Source organism: Anabrus simplex, chromosome 1 (genome assembly GCF_040414725.1).
Source record: "Anabrus simplex isolate iqAnaSimp1 chromosome 1, ASM4041472v1, whole genome shotgun sequence".
Taxonomy (NCBI): domain Eukaryota; kingdom Metazoa; phylum Arthropoda; class Insecta; order Orthoptera; family Tettigoniidae; genus Anabrus; species Anabrus simplex.
The window spans coordinates 799,195,849-799,213,503 of NC_090265.1; the positions used below are offsets into that span (position 1 = coordinate 799,195,849).

At 37.4% G+C, this 17,655-nt stretch overlaps 1 protein-coding gene across 1 annotated transcript in view; it reads right to left on the reverse strand.

Annotated features, from left to right (window-relative positions):
* The window catches only part of LOC136857548 (integral membrane protein GPR180), a 92,066-nt gene that overhangs the window by 47,696 nt on the left and 26,715 nt on the right, over positions 1-17,655 (reverse strand). Inside the window, exon 3 of the mRNA XM_067136300.2 lies at positions 12,118-12,351. Coding sequence (XP_066992401.2) covers positions 12,118-12,351 — 234 coding nt within the window. The remainder of the gene's footprint in view (positions 1-12,117; positions 12,352-17,655) is intronic.

The window sequence follows — 17,655 nt, forward strand, 5'->3', positions numbered from 1 at the left end:
CTTAAAGGCCTAAAAATGACAACTAAGAGAGGAGAGTGGAGGGTGCAAGGGCCCTATGAGGTCCATGGGAAGGTATGGTGTTATGGGGGAGAAAAGACTTACAATCATCACCTCGAAACTCATCATATTAACATAATCAAAACCAATATTAGAAGAAGCAAGATCATGACATAGCAACTGATACTTATGCACAAATGAAAGGTGTTTAAAGGACTTTAACAAAATACAGTTCCACGACATGGAATCAAGACGTACTTAAGTAACTTAGAGAAAATTTGATTTAACAACAGAAGGATGATGCTACATTACAAAGTATAGCTTAAAACGCAAGTAAGTGATAGAACTGAAATTACGGCAACCGGAGCCTAGGGCAAACTCTGACATGTTAAATTTAAAACTTTGCAAATGACATTAAGAAAGGAAATACCAAAATACCAAAGTAATTAAATTAAATCAAACGAAACCAGAAAACATTGAGAATAACATTGAAATAACACTTACCAATAAAAACTGGAGTTCCCGAGGGAAATAGCCCGATCACAATTAACCAATAAGAAACAATTTCCACTAGGTTCCCTATCTTTTCGCCAATAGGAAATCTCGTTATTCTAGCGAATGAAATTGCATGACCATACATGGTCATATTAAGATAGTTAGCAACTTCGAGATCTCCTATTGCGACACCAATTTCAACAGCAATAACCTCACATGCGGTATAGGATGTTTCACAACTAAAGCACATTTCCATCAGATTACAATTTTGACATACAGAATTACAAAACAATTCTCGTATCTTGCAATGTTCATTTCCAGTTCAATACATCTTGAAGTTACAAACAAAAATGAAATCCTTCAGACACGTTAAATAAAAAACTTTGAAATTATATTTCCCATAGTAGTAGTTCTCCGTCTCATCACATATTACAATTAGGAAACATTCAATGTCTTTGTCAACAAGAGATGAATGTAAACTTCAAGACGCCATGATGGCTACACGTTAGCGTGAAAGATGTTCCACTCCAATGAAGCTGAAATAACACCAGATTCCTTTCAAAACACGCAGATTGGAGTGGTATATCTGCAGTACAGAACTTCTTTGAGCATTTCCACGAAATCTCAAAGCATTACACTATATCGCGTTCATTTGTGAGATCGGTGAAGTACACACTGCACCAAAACGTATATATATGGGTTTGGCGGACGTGGCATAGTGTTCAATAACGTATATATACAGGTTTGGCAGTGAATGGGTCATACATGTTTCAAGGACCACATTCATTTTCTTTATCAGCGATCAAAAGTTCACCAAATGATCTGCAGACTTGATAAATTACATACTAACAACATGCTATCATGTACGTTATATATAAAAATACAAGAATTGCCAATTTTAAATAAAATTTTTGAAATGATATAAAAAAAACATATCTTATTCTTAAAATATTCTGAATACTCTATATAATGTCTCTCAAAAACCGTGTGTGCGTCGAAAACTTACAATTTACATTACAGCTCCTTCTGTACTCCTTGTCTGTTAAAATAACTCCCAAATTGGTTTACAACTTTTGTGCTGGGTTGTGATTAAGCTGTCCATTACATGTTGTAGCTGCTTGTTAACAGATCAAAATTCAAATACATACAGTCGATCTTGAGTCATGAACTGATGTGATCTTGCTTGTCTTTCTCACAGAACATGTGAGCCAGCTTTGTTGGAACTCACTCCTTGTTACCTTTTTGGCTTTTTGTATACTCGTCAAACTAGAACCGTTTTAACATTGACTCACACATAGGTAGCCTCAAAGAAACAACAGTACTGAATAATTTCTATATTAAATTATATTCCTACCTTCTCCATGACAGATGTATTTGTAGCAGTCCCATCACATACCACATCAACAATATTTATCCCAATCTCATGCCATTTCCTCAAATATTGTTCTATTAAATTTGCTTTCAGGAATGCTGTCACATCACTTATTAAACAATAACCCACCGGTATCATCCAGCTGGGGTTCAAGCCATCACTTTCTATGCATCCCTGACCTAAATCGATGCAACCACAAATTCGATTTCCGTTCCATACGAAGTCTTTCTTTATGGCCATTTCATCGAACATCAGGGAAGCCAATATTGGCTTTGTATGTGACTGCGCCTCCTGCTGCAATTTCAAGAAACTCTCATCTATAAGTCTAGGATTTCCATCAAGAACAGAAGCATAACTTGTTATTCAGCCCTTTAATCAGCTTCTGGTAATTAATTATTCTTTGTCATTTTTGGAGAACTATTGGATTAGTAGGTTTGAATTTCTTTAACTATTTTTGTTCACTACACAAACATTTTCTCAATCTTCCATAGGCTAGGGACAGAATGGTTGTGATTATGGCTTGATCTAGAATTTTGCTGTAGAGTTTCTGAGAAGAAAAAAAATAAAAATGTATTAATCCTGTTAAATTTTCTACAATGAGTTCAAAAAGTTTTTTTTTTAACCATATATTTTTATACCTAATACTATTCAAATGACTTACAAATCTCTTTCCATAAATTTTAAGACAGCCTAATATATTTACTTACTGAGATCAAGGTCTTCTGCAACATTGCCATCTGACTGTGAATGTCCTGTAGTTTCTTGAAAACTTCCTTTTCAGTGAAGGTCCACAGGTCTGCTTCTTCTGCAGATGTGCAAGAAAATAGAAAACTGTATGCACCGCATTAGCTAACAGATGTCGCCTCTCAGTTACTAAATACACAGATTTATTCTCAAAGTATAAAGAACACAGAAAGCTATATTTCTTGGTATACCATTTACCCCTTTTCTTGTTGACAACCCACTGTTTTGTTAGCTCCCGGTTTTCCAAAGGGAATCTGAAATGTAATAATCACATGCACTTAAACAGTTGCATCAAGTTTGCGTAAAAACTCTACCGCATTAATTTCGGCATTTGGATGGTATTTCTTACCTGAAATATGACACCTGTTTTATTACTTCTATTCATACAACTGAATGACAAACACACTACAGGTCTGGTCTACATATTTTTAAATGAATTTGTTATAATGCTCCCGCATAGTCCAAATGATCACAACGAACTCATGGCTGCCTTAACTCAGGTTGCCTCTGCCCAGAGCGCTGATGTGCGGGTGTTTGCCACTCTATGTACCTTTCTCCAGCTCGTTTTCAGTAAATGGAAAAGTCTATGAAATTATGTTGTCAAGAAATGTAATGCCTGAAAAATAACTGAGATAGCCAACAACTAACATGACAACTACAGGGAGTATCATTATTATACCAATTCTTTCCAAAATCACTTGTTTCTTATCATGGAAGTACAAATGGTAAAGACATTTGACCTGTGTTTTCAAGAAAGGACAGAGAAATTTATTTGTGATCTAAAATTTATTGTAATTTTTTTTTTTTTTTGTAAATTTAATTCAGAGACGTCAAGAAGTTTTGATCTAGGAAGAATGTAAAATTTCAATTTGGACTGGAAAAGAAGGTTAATTATGACTGGACAAAATTACTACTACTATTATTATTAAAATTAAAATTCAGGAAACTCAATCGTCGTTATTAAGAATTAAAATTTAGGGCTATGAAGAACACAAACTGTAAAGAAGAATTACTGAACTAAATTGTAATGTGTTTGAAAAATTTAAAAGGGTCTTTATTTTTGAGGCAGCCTATACAGCACGTGCAGTTTCCGCTGATGAAAACTTTTGTGTCACAATAGAAATGTTCGAGAACTTGTAAAAACTTTATCATAAAAAAAAGAACTATTTTAATTGGTTGGATTAACAACCATGCTAATTGGTGAAAATTTATGTCTGAATTGTAGCGAGCTTCCCCGATTGGCTTTTTGCGTGTTCCTCAATTTCCGGCCTTTGGCTCCTTGGTGGGAGCAGGGCTCTTTCCATGTCTTTGGTTTCTGTACGGATGAATAGCCGGATGCACTTCGGGTGTTGTCCCGTCAGCGGGCTCTAGCCACCTCAGGGTAAGCACGTTTTCTCCTTTTGAACTTTAAATTAATATGTAAATTACTTTTTAGATCTGGAGTTTACCTTAGACCTTGGCTTTAGCCACCTTTCTTGTAATGCCTTAGCTCTGCAGCTAGGCATATCCTTTTGATTTTGGAGGCAATTCCCTTTTTCTTAATTAACATATTTGGTTGTTTACATGTAAAACTAATTTTCCTCCGGGAATGCCTCCCGTAATTCCGTTTCGATTTAATGCACGCGTGTTGGAGTTATGCGTTTTTCACTGAAGAGTTTTATGAAAGGCAGTCACTCCAAAAGCCTCTGCATTAAGTTTTAAATTCTCGATTTTTAAATTTTCCTTGTAAACAAATTGTAAAGTTGACTCCATTTTCTTCAATGTAACCTTAAAAGATTATTGTCTGTAATTAGGATGCCGCCGGTCACGTTTGCTCATGCACTTGTGTGAAGAGTTTTATGTTTTCAGGTTAAATACGCCTTTAAAGAAAAGTAAGGTAGAAATGTTGTAGTAATTGATGTGCGACAGCACAGATTCTTGTAATGTTAAGTTTGTGTTTTCTGAAAGTCATGCATACGAACCTCGTGGTTCATTTACATTATTCTTTGTAACACCTTTATTGCCAATGTTACATTTGTTTTCATTCGCTGTTGCTCCATTTTCATGTTTTTATTTTTTTATTTTTTAGGGGCTTTACGTCGCACCGACACAGATAGGTCTTATGGTGACGATCATTTTCATGTTAAGCCTTCTTTTAATTTGTCAGTAAATGTGGACTGCAGGGTAACCGCATTAATGTTTTTTTTCCTACTACGTCAAGTAATACTCCATCCTCTTAGGGATCCCAGTCCATTTTCCCCACATCCTTCACTAGTTGTCATGTTGGTAATCCTATTTTTTTTTTTTTTAAATCTAGCAACATATCTCCGAAACTTGTGATGGTAATACCTGTTGTCTCGTCATTTGGTATATTTCCTTTTATCCTTATTATGATTGATTTAAAAATGTTCTTTTCATTAATGTTGCCTGTTTTGGGGTGACAAATTCAATAAAACTACAAACTTCCTCTTCACTCATGGATTTGAGTTTAAGTATCAAATGAGTTCCAGACACAATACAAAATGGCAAAGGACTTGAAGTAAAAAGAAAAAGGGGTGAGGGGATGACGACAGAGGAGGAAGCTATTAAAGAAACTACTTAAAATAGTTTATGTTGGGTCCAGCTTGTCAACACAATTTCAAAGATTAAAAATTATTTATTCTATCATAATGTTGATTTGACTTCACTGATGAAGGAAATGCATATTGTTCCTGAAACATGTACGACAGAATAAATAATTTTAATCATAAATTATTTTAAACAGTTTCTTTAACAGATTTAAACAAGTCAATACAGGATCCAATAAAATACCTATTATGGTTAAGTTTATCAACAGAGAAGGAAGCTGAAAGATTACAATCCTAACAAATAAAAATAAAATGCTTTGCATGCATTATTCTTCAGGAAATGTCTGTTCCAAAGTGCTGAAAACAGAAAATATGCTCAAGACAGTCAGCAAAATTTGTAAATATGTTCAATGCAATGGTTAGTTAAAAAAAATCACAATGTTCCATTGCATGATGAAAAATAGAGTATGGTGTGTGATTAGTGCAAAATGGATATTAATCAGTCATATTTTTTCAAGACACAGTGAATCTGGAGTGCTATGTGAAGAACATTTTGAGACTACGTATCCACATCTTTGTCTATAAACGTGCATCCAATCAATACGGAAATGAAACTTGTAAATAATGATTTTGAGACTACCGTATTTACTCGCGTATTAGACCCCCTTTTTTTCCACTTTTACAGTCAAAAAATGCGAAGGGGGGTCCAATATGCGATAACGTCAAATTTCGTGCAGTGAACACGACAAATTTCGTGCAGTGAACACATGACTTCTAGGCTATAAATTGTACATGTAAACACTATTCTTTAATAAACTTATGAATGTATTCTGCGTTTTAATGGCTATTTTCGTTCGAAAATTTATAAATTTAAAAAGACAATGGTGAACATGACTTTTAGGCCTACATATATTTTAAATATAATCAATCACTTTTACTTACCGTATTAAGCAATGTTAACACAAAATAATGAAAAAGAACTTAATGGCCAGTCATTTGTCACTGTCAGTTGTATTTGATAGTTCGGGAAACACGCGAGCATCGTCGTACCTACGTTACCAACGCTCAGCTGATGCAATACGACCGCGGCGCGCAGCCCGCATAAAATGTAATACTGTACTCCAAAAGATAATTATTCATGAGGTAAAATAAATTCACAAAATATACACTTACTAACAACATCCGGCACTAAAATGAGAATACAAGAATAAAAGAGAGTGAGGAAATAACAAATTACGGTACTTACAGTTAAGGGAGGTTATGGTGTACAAAAGAAACACACTACTGATCCGAGACTCAAGTAACTTTCTTGCCACGTGTATTTCCCGGATTAAACGAGACATGGTACACACAGAACTAGATACACTAACCAACACACAAATATCAATAAAACTACAGCTACAATAAACTATTAAACGCATAAAAAACTACGTTATTGCACTAATGCTGTGAACTATGCTATCCTAGAGAGATGAAGACTAGAAGTAATATAACAATTTAAAAAACACAAATTACTGATGAAAATGTTCCAGATCGCAAACCGTATCGGTAGGCAAAAAGTCTATTTACAAGCTATAATGTTCAGGTTATAGCAACCCTAACCACTGCTTTCATCTGAACCATCGTCTGTGTCGTCATCTTCCCCGCTGCTGGCGTTACCATCCCACGTGACGTCGTCTTCACTCCCATCGAGAGCATTTGAGATCCCGTTTTTTTTGAAACTTTTCACAATAGTTTCGTTCTTGATAAGAGCCCACGCAGTGAGAACCCATTCACATATGGTTTCTAGAGATGGTCTCTGTATTCTCCCAGTTGGTGTGAATTTATGTGTAGCAGAAGCCATCCATTCCGAATAAAGCCTTTTCATGTGACCCTTAAATGGCTTGTTAATGGACACATCTAGAGGCTGGAGTATTGATGTTAGTCCTCCAGGGATGATTGCGAGATCCGTCTTTAGGGATTTCAGTTCGTCCTTAATGGCATCTAACAAATGACCCCTAAAGCTATCTAACACAATTAAGGCTTTCTGCTGCAGTAGTGCTCCAGGACGACGACTCCACACGGTTTTCAGCCAGTCTTGAACCAGGTCTGCTGTCATCCAACCTTTCTCATGTACTCGAACATGAATACCGCTCGGAAATTTTCCCTTTGGTAGAGTCTTCCGTTTAAATATTATGTATGGAGGAAGCTTCCTACCATCGGCAGTTACGCAAAGCATGACTGTACATCTCATTTTCTCAGCACCACTTGTACGCATTACGACACTAGAAGCACCTTTTTCATGAATAGTAGTGTTTCGGGGCATGTCGAAATAGATCGGAGTTTGATCTGCGTTGCCAATCTGAGAAAGCAAGTAGTTCTTTAATTTCCTTTGCTGAATGATGTAACGATGAAAAGAGATGACTTTATCCGTATAATCGTGAGGTAGTCTCTGGCAAATAGTTGTTCGTCTTCTCAAACTCAGACCATTTCTCCTCATGAAACGTGTAACCCAACCCCTGCTGGCTTTGAACTGTTGCCGACTGAGATTCAATGTTCTTGCCACTTCAAGTGCTTTAAGCTGTATCATATCATGAGTTACAGCAAAACCATCATTTCTCAACTCTGTTATATATTCTAGTACTTTGATATCGATCTCAGGATATTTGCCCGTTTTGGTCCCACGAAAAGTTCGCAAACTTTTATTTGCTGCTTCCAGTTTCTCTTTTTGCTTGCGCCAATATCTGATCATGTTTGGTTGCACATTAAATGTCCTGGCCGCTGACTTTTCTGCTAAATTCACAGCGTTTAATTTGAAAGCTGCGGTGAAACTACATTTCTTATGTTTCGTACTATTTACCTCCATGATTTGAAGCAAAACTCACTTAACAACAGGCAACTTAACTAGACACACGCCACTATCAAAAGAAAGTTGTTAATAGTACGTTTTCGCGCCGTTATTGTACTGATACCACTACCTTCCAAGGTTCTTAAACACTACTAAAGGTTGGGCCCAACGCGAGATGAGCTGCTATTGGTTAACGAAATGACGTCACAGTAGGAGCAAAGCAGCCGAGCCCAGAGCGCGCAAATCAGTAGGAATCTCATATCAGCAAACATTACAGTTTTTCAGAACTAACTGCAGACCAGACATAAAGATTACTGCTGTTATAAGATTGAAAAAAGAGTACAGCATAGTAACTTTTCATTATTTCTATTACGAATAAGGCGTAAATGTAACGAGACGGCACACTGACCAACGGTTGAAATTTATTAACATTTCCAAGTTCCTCTATTTAGTTTAAAGAAGGTTACGTGCTCTCAAATCTGTAAACATAAATATTTAGAGATATGAAATGTTTGTAATATTAAATCTTTACAGCAGAACTACCGTATGCTAACATACGATATACAGACTCACTTCCGCAGGTATCGAGTTTAAAGAACACATATTATAACAGCAGCAGAAGTAAGTTCATATTCGAAACCATGCATAGGTAGTCCTGGAAAACCTACAACCTGTTTTCCAGTCTTTGACCGGGTCAGGGATGTAATGAATGAACCATATTATTATTACAATGGGGTCGCCACTCCCAAAGTGATTTATTAATGATTGATAAATGCTATGAAATGGTAATGGAGAGTGTTGCTGGAATGAAAGATGACAGGGAAACCCGGAGTACTCGGAGAAAAACCTGTCCGTTTTGACCAGCACAAAACTCACATGGAGTGACCGGGATTTGAACCACGGTATCCAGTGGTCAGAAGCCGACCGACGCGCTGCCGTCTGAGCCACGGAGGCTCCGTATATATAGTCTACTTTTGAAAAATTAAACAATAAGGAAGAACAGGAGAACACTTCATTAGAACACAGTCCTACCTGTGAGATTAGATGTCATGAAGTGGTTGCTTTTGAAGATGAAATCCACTGTCGTGCCTTTCACCGATGAGCTGCTATGGATTTTTCAGTTCTTGCCCGAATGTTCATTTGTCTTATGCGTATAAATATTCTCGTTTTAACATACATTTTTACTATTTCTGGTGGTACAGTGGGGAATTTACTGCTAATTATTTGACACACTTTGCGTATAATATTAGGTATGCGTCACAGTTCATCACCTCCGTGAGTGTCCGTGAAAATTAACTCAAATTCCTTTATTTGGTTTACCATTCTTCCGATGGAACGAGTAGACCTCCCCACAGGGGCTGTACCAGAAGAAATGGAAAGCATTTCCCCAGTGGGACTTCACATTGACCTATCATATTTTCTTTCACGGTAGGCGATGTAGCCGGCGAGGTACCGAAATCCCTCTGCTGAACAATCAGGTGTCGCTGTAGATTGCGGTGAATCATTAACGGCACGGTTTTCTATCGCAACGATACTGTACTATGAACACACAAATTTCACTCCAGCTACTATTACACTGTTTACGCAACTAACGAAAAGAAAATAAGTGCACCTCACTGCACGAAACACAGCAACTTAAGAGAGATCTCACAGAAACGAACTACGACACACATACTACGCAAAATACAGCAGGCCACTATATAAACCAACAGCAATATACGGAAAAAAATTACGTATAGTTATTATGTGGAAATCCTTTCTTTGTAAGACAGACATATATAAACAACGAAATGAGATACACGTGCGGTTGAATGCTACACAGTCGCGGTGCTCCTGTGATGATGTCACGCGCAGGACGAGGGAAAACTAACTTCTACTGCGCAACCAATCTGGGCCACCCGTGACTACCTTCGTGATGTAAGCAAGCTGTACTACTGTAGGCGTCCGTGCGTGCTCACTTGTGTCTGGGCAATGACGTGCAGCCATAATCGGTTGTACCCGGACCTGCTCGGGTAATCTCGGCATATAGCCCGTCCCACCAAGCATTTCAGCGCGGTGCAGCCAGCAGCACTCACAATGGCCAGTAGCATGAATACGAACAGCTGTTACTTTTTAGAATTAGGTACCGGTAATCAGTTTAATAGCCACAGAATCTCTTATGATAGTGTAATTCATATATTTCAGTTATTCCTATGTTGGTCTGGTTGTTCTCTAGACATGAGTGAGAGAGTACATTCTATTTCACTTGATAGTTCACCTCGTGGGTCACTTTGGAAATTTGAAAAGCGCTGTTGTTATTAACTTAAATAAGAAATCAAACTCAGGGCCCCGGGAACGGCAGCTAATAGTGCTAAAGCTACGGAAATAGACATCTCTTAACTATAAGACAGACGTATCACACGATTTTGGTGTGAGCTTGAATCGGGCGGGTCGGACGGACGAACCTTGAGCTCTCTCAGTGTAGAAAGCTGCGGTGAATGGAGAGTTTCACTTCCACCTCTCTTCCTGCAGGGAGGCCAACCAGCCGGCAATGGAACCAACAGTAACAAAGTTCGTCATATTGACATATATAAGGTTAAGAATTCAAAGCATATTTTCATAAACCGCCATTTGCGTCACAAGTACTGATTATATCAGCTTTTACGGGACATTTTAAGTCTCAATTCATTCACTGATGGCCGATTGCGAGTCTACGGAGGAATACTCGCCACCGTATTTTCTGACATGTTGGCAACTTTCCAAGACACAGACACACGTACTGTGATAGTCTGTAGTTGGAAAGTCGAGAATAAAAAAGTAGTAGGCCTATTTCTCCGTTTACGCTAATCCACCTACGAACTCGGACAATATTCTGTGATGCTTGTACCGTACTGCTGTAGTGGCTGTCGCAGATAAAGCTGTCAGCTCCGATCTGGCAAAAGGCAGCTGAGGGCTCAAGAAAATGTGCGCAAACTTGTACACACATTTGTACGACATCATCAGAGCTGCAGTACAGCTTGTAGTACCCGCTACGAAGTGGAATCGTTTATTAGTCTCAGCTAATATGCATTACGGGGTCTAATATGCGAGATTTATTTTTTTCCATTCTCTTGGTCTCAAAAAGCCGGGGGGGTCTAATAGGCGAGGGGGTCTAATACACGAGTAAATACGGTATTTGCTCAAATGCTCATGGAAGAAGATAAACAGTATGCTTACTGTGAACAGGATAGTGCTATAGCTCTCACATTGACATATTCACTGCAAGGTGTTCGTAAGATTTTCAATGAACACGTAAATTACCTGTGGACTTTGGTCTTCTCACTCCCCTGACTTAACGGTTTGAGAGTTTTATCTGTGGGGTAACTTTAAACAGAAAGTGTACAGGAGCAACCTGCCGTGTCCCCAGGCTCTCGAGGATGAGATCACAAACGTTACACAGAGTAAAACCGTAGATGAACTGCAACATGCTTTCCATAATCTCATGAGCTGCTGCAACTTGTACCTCGAAAAAAGATGGTAACCACTTTCGACATATGTTGTAAAAGCAGTAAGAATAAACTTTCAATACAATAGTTTTCAGTCAGGTAGTTCTTGCCGCCAACTCCCCTTACAGGCTGCCTTCACGAGGCTAATCGTGTTGTACACCAGGTGGTAAAGAATGGGCCTGGTGGAGCAAGCATGGCGATAGGTTCTGAACACCTCGCAATACAAGACTGGATGTCTCACTAGCCACTCTTCTGCTTCGTTATTCCACTTGTGAGTCCCACAAAACACTGTTTACAGCCGCATGCCACCACATTTAGATGCATAATACCACTAAACTGGTAAGAATGACTAACCTTTTAGAAATTCATGATGTGTACTGCATTATTATGTTAAAGCAATACAGTATGAGAAGGATAGGATTCTGTTACACTTCTATTTTACAAACTCTGGACTAGAAGAAAACATTTTGCACCTCTTGGAATTATTTAGGCAAAAAAATTCTGAAAATTTCAGGGACCTGATATAAATCGATTGTAAAACATTAACCTTAAATTTACAAATTTACCATGGATATTACTAAGAAGTCCATCTAACTTCAAGTACAATAATTTTTAAATCATACATTACTAAAAAAAATATTACACTAGAGGAGACAGAATGAATGTCCTTACCCGAGAGAGAATGTCAAGAATGTCTCCAGCTACTGCCAGCTGTTGTATTCCTTCACCATCCAGAGAGAACTTGAGCACGTGAATGAGAATGAGGCTAAGAGCCAAGAATTCCAGTAGCAGACTAGCTGTGAAGAGGCGAGTGACAGGATGGTGTTGACGCATTGCAGCATTCAATTGTAATGGCACAAGTACCAAGTAAACTAGAAAGAATACAACGTAGAGCTCCATTGTGTCCTGAAATTAATATAATAGGAATACTGTAACAATTATATTAATATTATACAATCAATTAATGTATTAAAATACAGTATCTCAATATAGACATATCAAATGCTTTGTTCTATGAAGGAGATCCATCACAAAGTAGCCTAAATGGAAACCAAGTATAATTTTATTTTATTCACACCTGAAAATCTTTAGTTAGGAGTAAAGAATTGCCTATGATACAATAAACAAGCTCTGTAGAATAGAATGAACTAATCTTAGAATGCAGGTTGAATGGATGAATCTGTAAATAATAATAATAATAATAATAATAATAATAATAATAATAATAATAATAATAATAATAATAATAATAATAATAATAATAATAATAATATGATCTCAGCTATCATTTCAATTTGACGCCATCTGGCTGTCTGCTCATCAGTTTCGACGTTCTGTTTTACTCTAGGCCTGTTAGATGGCAGACCAAGTAAACCGAAACTCTCCTGGGCGTCTGTGGCTGAGATTTAATGAATTTTGTTGGGTAAACACCAAATGTGTCACCAGAGATCTTTTACACGCCAACATCGTACGACATGGAGTGCCGAATTGACCTTTTTCCGTCCTTCAAAAATCCAACTCTGTCGGGTTTGAACCTGCTCTCTTGGGATCCGAAGGTTGACACTATCACTGACCCACAGAGGCAGCAATCTGTGATTTTTACTTTTACACAGATGGAAAGTATGGAGAGAAAAGGAAGAAATATCAGAAAATGAAAAAAAAAAAAAAGTATTACATGTACAGTATTTTGTGCTGAAGCTTGTAATGCTATACAAGTTTCTCATTCTAAATGTGAGATTCTTTCTTTCTTTTTCAATGTGCTTTACGTCACACCAACCCAGATAGGTCTTACGGCGACGATGGGATAGGAAAGTGCAAGGTGTGGGAAGGAAGCAGCCTTGGCCTTAAGACACAGCCCCAGCATTTGCCTGGTGTGAAAATGGGAAACCACGTAAAACCATCTTCAGGGCTGCCGACTGTGGGGTTCGAACCCACTATCTCCCGAATGCAAACTCACAGCTGCGTCCCCTTAACCGCACGGCCACTTACTGGGTCATGCGAGATTTAAATAGTTTTTCAAACTTTAGGCTTGTGCATACAAACTATATCAATATATTGCACTAACTATAACAAACGCGCATCTTGCTCCCTTTTGCTGACTGTCTATACTTTGTCGACTTGTTTCCGAATGTCTTCCACAGCGTGGATTATAAGGAAATGCAGTCGTTTTGAGATTGTAATTCAATGTAAGGTTTCACTAAATCAACCAGTACGTTTTACCTCAGTTGTAGTGGAGAGACACTGCATGAATCAAGCGTAGGAATTTACAGCTGCAATACTATCAATGTATAAAATACTGACAGAGGTCATCTTCTGGTGCCTTCTTTGGTAGTCTTAGCCATTTTGTCAATCATGTTTATATCTCTTTTTGCAGAGATGCAGTATATATTTGTATCACTTTCTTCAGCATGTCTGTTTCTATTACAGCATTATGGTGTTAAGAAGATAACAAGAGAATATTTTTCTTTGGCCTTTCTTTTATGATGTACAAAACAAACAAGCATTATTGTAGGCTACCAGATGAAGGATCAGTGAAGGTAATCTTAGATAAATGAAGTTCTCTTCTACAGGTAGTCTTCAGCTCTGCTGGAATATATTTTTTATTGGACTTGAATGTTCTAACCAATGTTGGACTAAAGTAATTGTAACGCATATCTGCCAACTAGACAGAGGTTATGTATTGGTAGAGGCACCTGATTTTCACAAACTGAAAAATTGTGAAATTTTGCAAATTTGTCTCAAAATTCAAAACTATTTACCTCAGCAAAATCATTAAACAAGTGATGAAATTATGTAGAACCACTCTTTGATCCAAGAGGCATAATGAAAGGCGATATAGAAATTACGAAGTTTCCCATCCTATGAGAACTTTCAACATCAGACTGTCTGAACCATACGCAGAGTTTAGGGATATCATAGGTAGTTCATGCACAGCAAGTAAAGATATTGATGCAATTGCTATTTTTCTTATCCGGAAATCAGAATATGGGCATTTTGTGGAAGCCTGTAGTGAAGGCTTTACAGATCCAAGTCAGTAATGTTAACAGTGAGGTGATTTTCAATGTATTTTAATATATTGTCTGACACAAGAAAAGCTCTGACTCCCAGTAATACGAAACTCATGGTATCCCTGTCTTTTACAGGCCGATATGTAAATTATGTACGTAAGCTAAAATTTTTCCAGACATCCATGCTTTGATATATGTAATATGCATTTTCAGCAGAAGCATAGTGCTCATGTTCCTTGTACGTATGTAAAAATAAAATATGCAAATATGCTTTAGCTTTTCTTGTAGAAAAGTGGAAATAAAATTTAGCTAAATTATCAATCAAATAAAATACAGAAAGCAAATTTCATACTAAAATAACACCTTTTAAATGAAAAATTAGGCAAAAATTTTCACAACAAACAGGTGTCTCTATGTATCGACTGTGTATGTCTTCTCACAATATCACGTAGTTGTCGTTCTGTCACAGCTCAGCTGTCTCGCCATCATAAATTTCCATTTTCATCAATACATTTCAATTGCACCAGTCAACATTAAATGATGATGATCAGGAGCCAGAAAGTCGATGTTGACTCCTAGTGACTGCATGGATGGACTGTCTCCAGATATTTTGGTCTTCAACCACATACTTCAGATCCTTCAGCAACATGTTCATGTTGGATTTGATGGAGTCTATCCATCTCAATGCTGGGCGCCCTCGTCTCCGAGAACCCTCCACCTTCCCAAGCATAACAGTCTTTTCCAATGAATCAGAGCATCTCATAATGTGCCCAAAATATAACAGCTGTAATCTTGTAATGAATGCCTCAAGAGACAGAACTGGTTTCATTTTTTGAATGACCCGTGCATTTGTCTTCTTTGCTGTCTAACGGATATTGCATATCCTTCTCCAACACCAGAGATCAAATGCGTCAATATGCTTCCTATTTTACTTCCTTATGATCCAGCCTCTATACAAAAAAAAGTCTCAACCAAGGAAGTGCACTGTCACCATTATTGTTTATTATATTGATGGATGAAATCATAAATCGTGTAAAACAGTATCAGTAGTGATGAAGTGATGCTTTGGTATTTGTGCAGATGATTTGGTGATTTGGGGAAAGAGAGAAAAGAAAGTACAAAGGAGACTGGACATTTGGAATGAAAATCTGAAGGAGTTTGGAATGGTAATTAGTAAAAAGAAAACTGTAGTCATGCACTGTGGAAAAGAGAAAGAGAGAAGCCAAGTGAACATAGACTGAAAACAGTTAGAGAATGTAGAACAGTTTACATATCTGGGTAACATTATTAACAGAAGTAATGAAATCAACCCTGAAATTAATAACAGACTAAGTAAAGGTACAACATTTTATCATCAAGTCAGAGAGCTTTTATGGGATGACAAAGTACCCAAGAGAACAAAATCAACATTATATAAACAGTATTTCATACCAATCGTAACATATGGACTAGAAACGCTGGTAAATAATGAGACAAGATAGTAAGATCCAAGCAGTAGAAATGAAATTTTTAAGAACGTCAGTTAAGAAGACAAGAAGAGACAGAATTCAAAATATTAAAGTCAGAGAAGAGCTAAATATAGAACCGTTAGTAAGAACATACAGAAAGCAAGACTGAAATGATTTGGACATGTAAAAGGAATGGGAATAGCAAGAAGGGAATTGGAAAGAGAAGTTAAGGGAAAGAGACGAGTTGGAAGACCGAGAAGAAGGTGGATGGATCAGATTTGGAAGGACATTAGAGAAGTTGGATTGGACGTTGCGGAAGTAATGGAGCAGGAATAGTGGAAGGACAGAAAGGAGTGGAGGAGGCTTGTTAACCACACCCTGGCAACTGGAGTGGGACATTGATGATGATTGATGATCCAGCCCTCACAACCATAAGTAGCTATGGGAAAACCATTCTGTAAAGATACATCTGACAGTTGAAGATCTTATCCAGGCCTTTGAATGCTGTTCTTCCAGCAACAAGTCTTCAGCAAATTTCTGGACTGTTTGAGTCACTTCTACTGGTGGTTGGTGCCAACAAACAGGAACTATTCACCTCTTTGATTAATTCACTAGTATCTTTTGTGAAAGCTTTAATGGGACAGTAACCTCTGAAGAGCGAGAACATGTCATAATATGCACAATGAGGCCCAAGTATTTTGGAAACATTTCATGTTCAAAAACTTCACGAAGAGGAACAAATTCGCAAGTTTCTTAAAATCTCATTTTTCATTATTATGCAATTGAAATAGTTTGCAAATTGAAGGTTATAACAAACTACAACTGTACATATGGGGGCTTACCATGGTAACCGTGGAGACTTTGTTGTGACAACTGATTACATGAACTATTTAAGGAACTTTGATTGCATTTTCTTAACCCTAGAACACAAACCCTAATTTGGTAGTACATAAACACAAACCCTTGTAAAATTTACGACTATTTATTTCCATGATGATAAAATGTAATTGCACACAAAAGGTAATATAAGAAGCATGTATAACATGTAAGTTGTTTTACAGAGTGTTAACTCCTAGTTTCTCAAGTCCCTGGCATCTGATTTACAGCAGTTAGTGCAACGATTTGCTCTATGTTCCTTGCAATACGTGCAGTGACATTTGCTGCAGTATGTTGTCGTCATTCGCCTTTTCTGAGCAGGACAGATGTGACAGATTGTTCTCTTGCCAGTAATAACCAATCTTTTACGTTGGGTAGATGAACTATCACTTAGAACACCCTGTATAATTTCTTGTAGATGTGTTTGTAAGCTCAGTGTTTCCAGTCTCTTCGCCATCCATGGTTTGGTGAGTTCTTCACTTAGACATATGAGAAAGTCTTTTCTCGGCAACTTGCGGCCACCATGATGCTCATTATTGTTACAGTAGATAACCCACAAATTTACACGTGCTATTCAGCATTCCATAAAATACACACAGTGGTCACCGCCTGGTTTTCTGGCTACAACAATAGCAATTGCACATTTGATCATGAGCATCCACTCCATACGTAGTTTCATTGTAATCCTCTACAATGTGTGGTTTATGACTAGTGTCACTGATGGTAAGTTGGTCATGAGCAGTGGACAATAAAACAACAACCTTATTTGGCTTTGCTTTGAATGAAACCAGAGTTTTTTCACCGTCAAAGCAAAACATAGATGTGCCAACATTTCTGTTTCTTTTAAATCTAAGAATTTCATTTTTTGTCCATATTGA